This window comes from Mixophyes fleayi, chromosome 12 (genome assembly GCF_038048845.1).
Source record: "Mixophyes fleayi isolate aMixFle1 chromosome 12, aMixFle1.hap1, whole genome shotgun sequence".
Taxonomy (NCBI): domain Eukaryota; kingdom Metazoa; phylum Chordata; class Amphibia; order Anura; family Limnodynastidae; genus Mixophyes; species Mixophyes fleayi.
The window spans coordinates 25,366,896-25,381,700 of NC_134413.1; the positions used below are offsets into that span (position 1 = coordinate 25,366,896).

At 39.5% G+C, this 14,805-nt stretch overlaps 1 protein-coding gene across 5 annotated transcripts in view; it reads left to right on the forward strand.

The window, feature by feature from the left end:
* MIPOL1 (mirror-image polydactyly 1) overlaps positions 1–14,805 on the forward strand; it is a 276,778-nt gene that overhangs the window by 85,012 nt on the left and 176,961 nt on the right. For all 5 annotated transcript variants that reach the window (XR_012680290.1, XM_075193212.1, XM_075193214.1 and 2 more), the window contains exons 3-4: positions 1,168–1,325; positions 2,560–2,680. Coding sequence is in view for 4 of the 5 variants with exons in the window: in XM_075193212.1 (XP_075049313.1) it covers positions 1,192–1,325; positions 2,560–2,680 (255 nt within the window). In the remaining variant the exon portion in view is untranslated. The remainder of the gene's footprint in view (positions 1–1,167; positions 1,326–2,559; positions 2,681–14,805) is intronic.

Here is a 14,805-nt window from a genome sequence, read left to right on the forward strand (position 1 = left end):
AGAGGCAGACTTTATCTCCTATCTAAGAATAGAGAATATGTTCATAGATGATCTTTTCATTGCTGCTGTAATCATATATGCAGTATTATCTGACAGCAACTCAACCGTGTAGCAAGTAAGTCAGTGCTGCAGGGCCGTGCTCACACACAATGCTTCTTACGTGCTGCTTCATTCACCCATTTAATCCATTTAAGGGACCAATAAAATAACTTGCTTGGCATGATGAAATGGCAAGCAAAATATTTTCACAAAGATGTCCCAATTGTCTGCAGGGTTCAACGTGATTTATTAAGGATTAAATCACATCATTATCTGAGTTAGAAGTAAACCTTCACTTGGTAGTTTATGGTTGTGTAAGAAGGATCGGTAGCTACTTCTATGCAGACAATAGAGAATTTATGTTGGCCATATATAGGTTGGAAGTGTGGGAGGCTCTGGTTTGGTTTAATGCTCAACAAAATCTAATGTTACCTAAATGTTTCTACATATTAAAGCTGCAGCTCAAATACCAAGCAGAAAACCCTGTCCTATACTAGTGAGCCCTAATAATGATAACGCAGTACAATGATGGGACAATCCGTCTCAGTCTTGCTGTGTGTATTGCTCTGAATACCCAGCGGCTAAAGTATTGACACAAATGGCTGCAATGTAAATTTACCAGAAGTCGAAACACTTGAAAAAATGCAACTTATTTGCATAGAAAATTACAGAAAATTGTACCTTTTATTCAGTATTAATATCGCTAACAAATTATGTGGTCTAATTATAATAATTATGCTGGTTGCTACAACTTACTGGATTAATTTACAATACTTGAAATAAGGTTTCTGCTTGAATTTCTAATTTAATCCTCAAAACACATCGTTGCTGTCATTTGAAAGATAACGAATAAATGGCATTAGCAACACCTGTAGCTATGGCAACATTCAGTGCCATCCACAATTTCTTTACATGGGTATGGCAGACAATAGGAAGGAAAGTCCGTTGTTCCGGTGTACTCCAGTAAGTTGCGGTAAGCAGTATTATTGTTTCAATTAGGCAGCAATTAGGGGCGTTACTTTTGAAGTTATCTATTCTCTGGGCACAATTTGGCAGAAGTAATGCTGCATTTGGACAGGAAATTTTAAATTTTTAACTTATTCATTTCTGTTTTATTTTGTATACTAGGTTGGTGTATTACATGATCCAAGAATGGCGTCCGGATCAACTCTAGAAATAAGAAAATCTAAAGGACTGGACTCTGACAGTATTCCAATACCCAGCCCAAGGAACTTATCTGCCACCAAGATGTCAAGTCTAGAGCAATGTGAAGCTCAGAAGTTAAGGCAAGTGTCACCTCGAGGAGGTGGTGGGGTTTGTGTGTGTGTGTGTGTGAATCATTTTAAATGTACTTTTTCATGGCACCAGTTTGATAAGTATTGCTTGGTTTAATGACGTTATTGAGCAAATGCATTTGAAACAATGCAGAACAATTTATAAAATTCTGGTAGAATTCAAAACATGACTATGAAATAAATCTAGACAATCCAGTGTCTTTAATAAGTAACATTTTTGGCAATGTGACGTGGGAAAACCTCTCTGGAAATCCCACTTGTCCTTACAGTAATAGAAGGCCCTGTAAAAACTTATGCTGTAGATGTACTATAGACTGGTTTTATTCTGCTGATTGGTCACATACAGGCCAGTTATACCCATGAGCAGTACATAGCAGCACTTAAGTACTCATGTTAGCCGTGGCTGCTGTTGCAATAGGTCTTAGCAGGCAACCTGCAAAATCATTGGGAGAGCTAGTAACCACTAACCGAACAAAACGTTCTGAATACTAGTTCCTCTGACCAGAGCCCATTTAAATCAACTGTTTGCAGTATTGGGGGCCAGATTATATGGGGAAGTGATCCGCAGGGAGTGGAATATAAAGTTTGTCTTTCCCCTGTGCAGAAGCTCTATTTTCCTGCCTTCAATATAAAGGGCCCTCAGAGCCCCAATGCATGCCTGCTCTGTAGGCATTTCTGCCCTGGTACCACTGCCTTTGTGTGATTCCAGTCCGTGCAAATCATTTATAGAAACACAAGCTGTTTGCACAGACTTAAGGATCTACACAGCCTCCCTCATTCTTAAGTCTGTCTGTACGTTTACAAAGGTATTTATCTGACTGTCTTATGAATTCCCTTTCACAAATACACATCATTTTCATCCAACTTACAGTTTGTTTAGAACTAAAATATGCTGGATTTTGTTATACTCCCCTATCCGGATACTGCATAGTTCATAACAACTATAAAACCACTTGCCTGCAAAAAAACCCCAACTCCTTCTGAGTTCTGATGCATGTGTCACAGGACAAAACGGCTAAAACATCAATGGCAACAAAACTTTTCTTTCTAACTTTAACTTTAATACCATGCTTTGCTAATGGAACAATTGGCTTACCCCCAAGTTGCCTACTTACTATGTAAAGCAGATGTACAGAACATGACAGCACATGGCTGGTTGGGATAAGCGGGAGACAGCTGTCATGTGATTGGCTCATGCTGAATAAATATTTTCCTGCTCATACAGCGACAGGCCAGATTCACATCACAATCCTGACCATCCAACCTCAGGAGCCCTGGAAGGGGGGAAGCTGAACCTGGTAGCGTTGTCACAGGAGGTGGATTATCTGAGACAAACCAATAAAAAGGTACAGGTCACAGTTTCTCTATTTCACTCAAACAGTATGACCACTGTCTGGCTGCATATGTTTATTTTTGTGTTTAAAATAAAAGGAACACAATTGCCGCTTTGTGTTTGTTCTTTTTTTGTTTCAGCTTCTCTCTTTGGGATTTTGTTACTACCACCCTTGGAGCTAATTTATCCCATGGGATTACTTAACACAGGAATCCTACCTTCATTTGGATTCAACCACTGTCACCACCAACAGAATCCTATAGTACACAGTTTAGGCATTCACAGAAGTGTACCGCCCCGGCCATACTATAAATTAGATAATGCACAGATAGTACATATAATACAGAATCCCCCATATTAGTTTTTTGTCAGCACTGTGGATATCTTGTTCTGTGATCACATATATGTATTTACAGCAACTTAGATAAACAGCTGGTGAAACTATCAGAGTCTGATGCTCAACTTTGTACTTGTTAAACGTGGAAGGAATAGTTAAAAAAAATCATTAAAACACTGCTAATACATTAGAACGATTGACTAGTTATCATGTACCTTATGTAGAGTACACCTGTTGCATTTATGCAGTGAAGAAAGTCATTTGTGAGCTTACCAAATTTTAATGAGAATGCAGCCTATCAATGATGTCATTGATAATCATACTTACCTGCTCCCCTGAAATGTCAGAGAGACTCTTGAATTTCTCCCAGACCCCACGGGCTCTATGACTCTATGTAATCCCCCCCCCCCTCACCCCAATTGTCAAATGACACAATTGTTACATTTCACCATGAGGGGCAGAGCCAAATTTAAGCAATGTCACCACCACCCCCTCTCCTCCCTGTCCTTACTTCTCCCTGGAAGAGAGATCATTAAAGTTGACAAGTATAATGTAAACAGTGAATTGATATCCTTAATTCTCATGATAATTGGTTCAAATCACAAAATAGCTCTCTCCACTATGTGGTGCTTTGGGTGTGGACTACTCAGTGATTTTTATTCTTTATGATTAGTCTCTGAAATATCATTGCACAGCTTGAAGTATCCTTTCCTGTCCTGAATGGCATAAAAGTGAAATCGACATGATTTAAAAATTGGCCATGTAGATCACATCGAAGCAAATCAGCTGCTACAAGATGGGTGAACGCTAGTAAATGATAATACGAACCATGAAAAAAAACAAAACTCTTGGTAGTTGGCACTTTATTTATTTTTTAAGCTTTTTTTTTAGAACTAAGAAAGAACATGGGTAATATAGAAATGTTATTCATAAATGTGTTTTATTAAAATGATGCCAGTCTTGTATCATATTTTTTTATGTGAGGGAAAAAATTTCCAGGCCAGGATGCACAATTGCAATGAACATTGCCGTTGCCAATTCTATTATTATTTTTTTATTATTATTATTATTATTATTATTATTATTATAATGTTGTATTTATATAGCGACAGCAAGGCTAACCATTGTGCCACCCTTTATTTACAGTTTATTTTCTGACCTGTTTTGACAGTGTATTGTTATTGTGAATAGCTTACTCCTGAACTACACCAATCTGCTATCCAAATAGTGTTCCGAACTTCATTGCTGCGCCTAATGTGTCTCACTGTTTGTTTGTTGTTGTTTTTTTAGTTTTTTTTAAGCTGCCATGGATCCCAGTCTCGCTGTTGCTTTGAAATACAGCAAATACACAGTCTCCTATTACTTTTCACTGCACCTACCTATTTAAAGACTCATCCACATATGCGCTTTCACTGGTACGTAGGTATCTCTGAGGTACCTTAACTGCACGTTGAGCATACCTCTCAACTGTCCCTATTTTGGTGGGCATCCCGGTTGGCAGCCCACAAAAAACGGTGGGACTTAATGGGAAAGTATGTGGATTTTGACCAAATATGCCCATTTGTGGGCGGCGTTTGGGTGAAACTGGGTGGTTTGGAGAGGTGGAGCTTATTTTGTCCCATTCTGAATGTTGGCAAGCTATGCATTGAGTCTATTGAACCCTATGAGGAATGCACTGGTAGTGCACATGAGTGTTGATAGTAAATTCTGGACGCATGTTGGTGCGCCATGTGATATTGCCATGGGTGCATGTCAGCCAGGCATTCACATTTTACGCTTGTGTCTGGAAATTTAGAAATGACGGTATTTAAGTGAATGGAATTTTAGTTTTACGATCAAAGCAGCAGAAGAAGTGGCAGCATGGCATACTACTGTATACCAATCCACCTTGACCACCTGTTGTATGTAATACATGCACCTCAGAGCAAACATACCAGATGTACGAGCCCTTTGGTAAGTTTCCCCTATACAAGACAAGCCTCACCAATGTGAGAATCCCCATCCAACTTCATGTCTGCTTGGATTTCTATCAGTATAAATGGACTCGTGACCAATATGGTCATAGAACCCCTCCGTGTCTTTTAATATACTTTTTTATTTTACAGCAGGGGTAAAATTCCTATTAATACACAAAAGCTATCCTGTGTGGGAGTGTAGTATCCCATCCTATTATTAGAAATAGGTGTGTAGTGGGCCTATCTGGTGGTGGTATGATAATGTGGCCTGGACATCTGCCAGATAAATAGATTCTATCCGGTGCCTTTACATTTTGCAATTTCAAGGGCAAATTAAGCCATTTCAGATATTAATTGACCACAAATCGCAGCGAGTAAGTGCCCAAATAGACTTCCTATCCCGATCAACATCTGGGGGTAAATGTATTATGCTCCGTTTTTTTCATCTCGCGAATTTGCCTTTACAAGCCAGTGCCGCTTTAAATTTTACATGCAAAGTCGCCGATCTCCCGCGAGATGAAAAAACCAGAGCATAATACATTTACCCCCTGATGGGGAGTCATCAGATGTTGGTCAGGATGGACTGTAAATTTAGTTGATGTATTCGATTCTGTATGCTGTAATAGTGCAACCAACTTATGGTGCCTTGTTTCATCCCATCTATTGGCGCTCGGGATCTTTCCTATTTGGCCACATGCTCCATTTTATGTGTTTGGCTAAATCTCACAGAGATATGGTGATTGGGCTGAGCAACTGATGTATTAAGGTGATGTTGATTTAATGAGGTGGGTGGGCTAAAATAACACAGACAGGGTTTAAGCACTGACTTCAAAGAGACAACAGGTTGGATTCACCAAAGGTTTAAAAGTCGCTCTCAGATGATCCAAACACGTGAAGTACATTTCTGTTATAAATACATACATAAGTGCACATTTTTGTGCTGCTTTATGTATGTATGTATGTATGTATGTATGTATGTATATGTGCTTATTATATATTTTGTGACCAAAACACTGGAAAAGAATTTTTGGACAGGTATGTTTGTCCCATTTCCTTGACCTCCATGTTTTAAAAGCCCCAGGAAGATTGTTTGTGTGAGAAGGGACTTCCCAAAAGAGTGTGTTCAGCTTTAGGGAAAAGTTGGTAACGGTCCCTGGGTTATAAATGGAGAGAGAAGGGTGGGCTCCATTAATAAGGCCCAGTTTGGATCTTCTGATTTCCCAGTCTGACAGCAGACTGATTAATGGTTCCATCTGTGTGGTGTGTTTAAAAAGATGTCAGATCAGTCTGTCTCAGTCTCTGCTCTGCCTGGGGAAAGGGACTGCAGGGTCTCTATAGGAGATAACCCTGATATATTCTGTAAGTAAACTGTGTGGGAACTTTTATGCTTATTTGTTTAGTTTGATAGGCAGGAACAACATGTGTTTAGTTAGTGCCGGACTGGCAAGGTGTTTATTTTGAAGTTGTCTTTATTTTTGTCTACATAATAAAACTGGCTGAGACTACTTGTACAAAAACCTTGGACTTGTGTACTTATCTGCTGCTGAACACTACCATCTACCCCAAGAGATGGCCCCTGATCCCCTAACACGGTTAATATATGTGTATGTGCGTGTGTGTATTACAAACAAAATGACTTGCGTATATGAATCAGTACAGGTGTCACGGGGGCTATGTTTTTGCGACCTTATATTTCAAATATATCATCTGCCAAGTACAGCTTAGCAATACACCTTTGGAAATATAGACCGTTTCACAGGCTAGGAAACAATACTTCCAGAATTCACTGATGTCATAACGGGCTGTCCTGCTTACTTGACCGTGATAAAAGCAAACACATAATGCTTTCCTAGATCTGTCAAACGCTTGACATAATTACTTGACTGTGTCAAAAACAGCTCAGTTACCAGTGGATTTTTTCTTGCTGTTATTGCACGTTTGTGACCTCAGGATAAAGTGACTTTCTGATAGACTGTTAGCTGAACCTGTCAAAGTCTCTCGCAAAAAAGACCCAAAGCCTTAATTAATGTGAGAGAGGGAGCTTGTATAGTTCTTTTCATATGCATGGAGCATGTACTCGACTTCTCTATGAAATTTCACTTTTAATGAAAACTTGTCACCAGTTGTTAGGAGCAGGCCTGCACAGCATCATGAACTGTATGTCCCAGCATGCTCTCTGGTTCACAGTTTATCCACCACAGTCATGACTAACACGGGGCATGTAGCATAAGAATATACGATCAACATAACAAGTAATTTCAATGAGTTTCTTTCTGACAAATTTAACATTTATGACCGTTATTAATTCCCTCTCCTTTAGTTACTATGTATTTTCTGTGGGTGATAATATATGGACTCTATTTCACATTCCCATGAGCACCACTGTGACATCACGCATGTGTGCTTGATAAAATGAGCGTTCTTATAAAGTACAGAAGAGAGCCAGCAGATGACGTCTGACCAAGGGCATCATGAAGAGAGTAAGGTCAGAGATAGATAACAGCTGGGGTTTTTATTTTTCAGATTGGCAGGTGGAAAAGAGAAGTATGAATTTTTGTGTAATGCATTCTTCTTGGTTTCAAAATGTTAATATGGTTTGTGATCAGCAAGAAGGAGTAGGTGCCAAAGCCAGATACCCTCAATATTGCAAGTATTCATAATATGTTCCTGGGGAAGCAATAAAACCTCATTGAGAAGAGTGGCAAGTCGATATCCGAAAGATGACAGCTAGGTCAACATATACCTTTAATAAGGAACAGCAGATTTTACCATTGATATAACCTTCTAACCAGCAAAGGTTTGTTTCCATGCCAACATAAAACAATATAAAAATAACCCAGCGTGTCTACCTGTCCAATTTGATACCTCCGATGTGATCATATTTTTTTAATATCAGTTAAACTGGTTTCAGCGCAACTGGATTGGTAATTAAACCTCATGTACCATCTCTACCTAGAACGCAATGTGTTCGTGACATTAACAGTTCTCTCTTTTTCACTTGATACAATACAATATTTAATCACTTTTAGAAAAGGAAACAGGAGGGAAATGAATGCAAAAGTGATTTACTCATTGGTCACTGTGAATATACAATTGATAGCAAAAATCATTGTCCTGTAGAGTAGATGTGTGTTTTGCAGTGTCTGTTGCTGCTGTGCAGTATAGGGAGTACTGTTCTGTTCTAAATACATTTTGTATCTCCTTTATTGTAAAGCTTCCTTGCTACATTCAGACAACTAGGCACCTAGCACAGCACAAAGTGTGGTTTCAGATGTAAACTAAACAGAGATAAGGACAAATATGTGTGCATATAAAGCTGAAAATTGTCAGTGCCCACCTGCGCAATTGCTGATGGAGTCTACCGTGCCAGGGAGTAGCAAAATTACAATAAATAGATTTACACTTTACAAGTAAAAGAGTTTAGAAAAAATCTAAATAATAAGAGCAAAGCGACATTCAGTATAAAACAGTGTCCCTTTTAGTTATGTCACAGGTTAAATGCCAACCTTTCCATTGTCTGAATTATGACCCGCCACCACTAAGACATTGGTATTTTTGGTATGGCTATGGCATCTTCCTACATGTGAAGACAGGTCAGGGGAATACAATGACACTATTACCTTCAGATGTGCACAACAAACAAAAGTTTACCTTTTGATATTCAATTTAGAGGTCATTCTGATGACCAGTATATAATGAGATATGTAATACAGAGCACATTATGCTGGCAAATATTAAATACATTATATCATATCGGACAGGGCCATCTTTTCCATTGGGCACGATGGGCAGCTGCCCGGGGGCCCCACGGGCAAGGGGGCCCCATAGGCACGGCTCTTAATGAGAATAAATAATCCTGCAAAAGAAAAAAGCCTGCAAAAAAACCTACAAGGGTCACTGAGCAAATACATCTATCTATCTCTATCTCTATATCTATATCTGTATACATCTATAGATCTATATCTAGGGGCTCCGGAGCACTGCTTTGCCCGGGGGCCCATAATGTTGTTAAGATGGCCCTGATACCGGACATCAATAATTTACCCAATAATATACTTGGCCATAGCAGTAATATGGCTGTTAATATGCCCTGCTGCAGTAGTAATGTGCCTGGGAGTGCATGGATTCCCTGTCCCGGAGTATACAGCTTTTCCAGCTGTGGCCAGTACCTACTCTGGTTACCTGAAGCTCCCTCTAATGATGAGTCTGTGGCTACTGTCATTATATACTGTTTGTTTTAATAGTGGAAGTTACTTACTGTTGTTAATATGACAGCAGACATGGACTGATCACTAGAGGGAGCTTCAGCAGCTGGAGAATGCATTTTCAGGCAACAGAAAACCCAGTCTGGACCCCGAATTTGACACTCAAACAAAGGAGAAATCCGGGATTTCTTGTGAAACAAAAGAAGGTGAAGAGTTGATAATATAAAGGTCAAATATACAGCATTTATAAGTGAACATGGTTTTAGGCCCTGTGTGTGTGACTGTAGCTGTGGTTAACAACTTGAATAAAATGGCTCCACAAATTAAAGTTATACCTCATAGTGGCACTACTTGTCATCAAGCCTTGCTACCAAGCTTGTAATGTTACCATACACATTTCAATAAGCACCTTAGGTGTATTGACCAATTAACATTGCTCCACCATGGGCGATGAACAGAATACTAGAAGTTGTTGTGCATTATTATAGCTGCATTCCAATCAAATGTTCTATATGAGTGATATCCATTCTAGACTTTAATGTTTGTGGAAAGCCTAGGACTGGACAGATGTGTCACTGAATTAATGTAAAAAGCAGCATATTGTGAGTTAAAGCAGCATTTCCATGAAAATGAGGTGTTTCTTATTTAACTTTAAATCACTCTGGCAAAAGCTATATGAAGGAAATACCATTTTCCTTGGTTTGTTTCTTCAGGCTGCTGTTAATGATTTAAAATTCTGCAGCGTTTTCACAGAGATGTGATGTAGTGAGCTGAGAGGCATTGGGAAGCCCCTCTGTGTTGTGTCTGCACTGTAAAAGCACCCCCCTACTTCTTTCCCATCTGCTTTCATTTGGCATGTTGAGAATCTGAGTCTATTTGTGTGCCTGGCAGCCATATTTGTCTGCCCTCCAGAGAGATTTTGAAAATGAAATAATGATTTGTCGGAGAAAAGAAAAATTAGATGCTTTCTTAAACTCTACTTAACTTGCCATTTAAAGGAGACAAAAATACCTGCGCAAGATTATTGCTTTAAAGTGTGCAATTGTAGTGTGTGTGTGTGTGTGTGTGTGTGTGTGTGTGTGTGTTAATGCAATGCTGTCTGCACTCAAATAGATCCAGTGTCTCAGTCAGAGGGCCAAATAATTATGCACTGGCCAAGTTGCTCATGTTTGGGCATTTAATACATTGGCAAATACAGGATTACATGGGTGTCCAAAGAGCGTGAACATGTAATGTCTGTTCAAAGATACAGATTCCATTTATAGGCTGGCATAGAGATCAAAATGTTGATTATTCCCGGTTGCATTGTAAATAAGATAGCTCATGGCTTTGGAATTGCACACAGTGATATATATAGACAGTTTGGTTGAAATGGGCAGAATTGAAAGAAATAATCACACAACATTTTTCCACGTTTGCTCTCAGGCTGGATGGACTGTGGCCTGGGCCTACGGTGGCAGGAGTGTAGATGTGACCATCTGAAACACTACTGATTTTTTTACATATCCGTAATATGTTTAATATGACAATGGGCTGAATTATTTCCACTTATCTATTTTATAGATAAGATCTATTGGTTGTGGGGACAGTGGAGGTCATTGCACGTGGGCAGATGTGGCGCCGAAAAAGTTATGTGGGGGGAAACTTTCTGGACAGACTGCATAGCACCTGTGGTACGTGGTATATAACGTCTTTCTTTGGCCTAAGTTGCCCAGGTTGGCTATAACACCCTGTGTTGGTTTTCTGCAACAACATAGCATATGCACTTGCTGCATTTGCCAAATAATATCACACATTTATTTATTGTAGTCTTCTTTCTACTTGCCTTCTTCACTCACAAGCTATCCCTATGTCTTTCCCATATGGTTACTTGCATTAAAAATAAAGTATCCTGTCTCCTTTATTGCCATAATAACATACATTAGAACAGCATACGTGTGTTAAACAATGCATTGTAATATTATTACTTAACGAGGCCATTGACACCTAAAAACCTGTCCTCATTCTGCCACTTAGCAAATGTAGAAAACCACTTATTCCATTGTTTCCAGAAAGTTGTCTTCTTCCCTGGAGATATAACTCACAGATCTCTTCCTCATTGCTTTGCTTGGCTCATAATATTATAACGGCTCTTGCATGGTTTGGTTTCACAGTGAGCTGTTCTGTTATTGTACTGAGCCTTACACGACCAGAAGCTGCTGCTTGTAACCAGTTCCAATACTAATAATGTAATACAAAGAAATAATAGACGGCTATTGTGTTCTGTCTTTATTCATGCTCCATCTATAATAACTTTCAACTTTTGAATCTTCCTTGTTTAGGTTTGTGGGTTATCACTGAGGGTGTGTGAGAATTGCGGCAGCTATAAAATGCCCAGCCTTATGATTAGATGCTAGGTGTGACCTTATCTGTTCTGCATTTGCCATCTGACATAGCTTATTGCCTTTCCTAGGTAATAAGCTATGTCATTGATAGGAATATCTCGAGCCAAACCTGTTGTCCTGAGTTACCATTAGCTGCCTCAATAATACATAAAAAACGACTGTACATTATGTTTGAAATTATGAGTAAGGTTTAAATAATAGGTCACACTAGCAAACTTTTTACTAACATTATTTGTCTAATTTCTCTTGACCAGGATATTTAAATGATCTCCCCATCTAAACCTAAATAGTTGATTTTGCATGAAAACAGAAAACGTATATTTACCTACTATGTGGTAGAGGCTAATACAGTAGGACAGTTTAAACATGCTTGGGATATACATTAGAATATCCTTATAAAGAATATGGGATCAAATAAGGTTTAAGGTTATCATAGGTTAATAAAACAATGGGCAGACTAGATGGGCCAAGCGGTTCTCATCTGCCGTCACATTCTATGTTTCTATGCTCGGTTTGGTGGATTGGCCTGAGTCCCTGGTCGTTCTATGCCACACTCCACTCTCCTCTTACCGCTTGCCCTGTTAGAAGCAAGCTGAGCAGTTGTCAGGGCCCCGCCCCTGCAGAACATCCATGGAGTTTGGTCTTGTTTCAAACAGGCCTAGTGGAAAGAGGAGAGTGGAGTGTGTCATGGGACTGATCCAGAAAACTGACATTTCACCTTCTTGTTTTAAATGCACAATTTAAGAAAGCGGTTACTTTGATATTTCAAACTGAACATTTAACCTTGTAATCACTTCCCATCTGCCAACTGCCTTTCTGTCTTGTCTCTATGTATGTGTTGCTTTGAGACAATGTAGAACATGTAATATTAGTGGCCAGTCCTTGCTCTTGCATCACATAGACTTCATGTAAGCTGGCTACACTGTAGAAAAGTGAATATATTTGTATCCTTGGCCCACCATTCCTTCATTAAACACCATTTTTTGCCCTTATTTATGCCATTCTTTGCTTGATGACTATGGGTTTTTGTTTTTTAATGAATACAAAGGCAGGAGAGTAAGCAAAATCAGCCGTAGAAAGGGTCATTTACTAAGTGTTCTTTGAATGCTTTTTATATTGGCACGTAAATCAATACTTTATACAAGCTAGGTGAGCGCACATGAAAGCTAAGATGTAACTTTACATGTCACTAAGCAGTTGCCTGTCCGTGCTCTTGTGCTGCGCTTGGTAAATAGCTTGATGTGTTCCTACATTTGTCCTGAGCTAACCACAGCCTGAATGACCTTTCCTAGGGCAAAGAGAGTTATTGATAAGTATTCCTTCAGTGGCAAAAGTAAAACATGAATCCTTGAGATTGACAGTCTGTGTCGGGTAAAAGCTGATCTGTCAGTTTGCACCTGCAAATTCCCAACGATAATGTCAAAGTTCACTCCAGGTGGTATAGTCACTTCAGGAATGCCCCGCCAAATCTGTTCTTGTTTGTATCACAACCTCATATACTTTAAGGGAATCTATAATAAAAACGAAAATACACTGATTGTATATCTTGGTCTTAGATGCTAATCTAAACATTGCTATTGAATTTCAGAATATTTAAAAGATCACAAATTATTAAGTAATGTGACAAGCAAGTTACAAGATATTGACAAATTATACCACAGAAAGTCTTTTTGTTTAACGCTTGTTTTTCTATCTATTTTTTTTTATGTTGATTAAAAATACAAAAAATTCATTGTTGTGGATGACCTGTAGAGTTCTTTGCATTAAGTGAACAGCAAAGCAACTTGTCCTTTTTTACAAAAAGAAAAATCAATCGTTTAAATGCAGATTACACTTGAAGGTACCTTTTTAAAACAATCAAGTTAAATGGAGATCTCCTCTTTTAGATTGTAAGCTCTTAAGGGTGTGGCCTCATTCCTAATGTTTTTTTTCCTGTTCTTATGCCTATTTTGTTTGTCACTATCAGGGCCGGATTAAGGGAATGGAGGTCCCTGGGCTAAGGGGGCCTCCATTCCCCCGTGAGGGCCCCCCTGTGATCGGAGCTGATTGCGCCCCCCCCCCGTGATCGGAGCTGCCCGCGCGCCCCCCCGGCACTTACCTCCTTCTCCGGCGCGCTGTGCCCTCTTTACTGAGGAGATCTCGTGAGAGGGAGACTCACGAGATCTCCTCAGTAAGGAGACTACAGCGCGCCGGAGAAGGACTGCAGGGAAAGTGCTCAGCAGCACTGATCGCGCCGGGGGCGCCCCCGCCCCCGACCGATCAATACTGCTGCTAAGCACTTTCAAGGGCCCCCTGGATGCCATAGGCCCCTGGGCTGTAGCCCAGTTAGCCCTATGGTTAATCTGGCCCTGGTCACTATATAAAAAATATATGCAAACGCTTTTTCATATAGTTTCCATACATACAGAGGCTTTAGTATGAAATAATGTCAATAGGATGACTTGCCTAGCTAATTTCAATTTAAAAACGTGTCTGCTGCTTGGCAGCCGCAATGGCTGATTACGCTGGTCTGCAAAAATAAACTTTTTTTTTTTTTTCACAACAACTAAAATAAAAATATACAAACTGAATCTAACGGGTAGATTCAATTAGCCTTGTTCTTTTGTACAATGCGGGCTGCACATAATTACTGTTACTACAATAACGGCTGCACATTCTTTCCGTTACTACGGTAATTTCTCCGCAGTGTTTTGCTCCCAGCTCTATGAGCCGTGAGCAAAAATCCGTTGGTAATGTACGGGCAACGTGGCTAATTGAATCTACCCCGAAGTGTATTTTTCGTGCTGAATTCGAGTATGCAGTTAGATTTTTTTTCCGTAAGGCACGGTTTCTTTGTGACATAAAGTTTTATAAAATTAGTCTAAATGAATATACCTCTCATTCTGGCTCCCCTAAAAAGTTGTAGGTGCTGTTTTTCGGGCATATCTTGCATTTAGGATGTCTTCATGGTCCAGCAATAGTCCACCAACATACTGGAACCCAATTTGCTTTGGTACCTTTTTTCCATAGTAGAAATCTGCCGATGGAAACACTCGTCCATGCTCATCAATGACAGCCCTAAGATTTTCTGAGACATCTAGGGGGAGGGGGGGGGGGTCCAAGAAGGGAAGTTTTGAAGACATGTTGCATCCCATAGCTTTGTATGAGCTCACTAGAACACAATAGTTTTCTGCTTTATGATTTCCAAGAAAACAAGGACAGATGTTTTTGAATGACAACCAGGCTGCTTTTTCATAGTTCCTGAAAATTTTCATCAT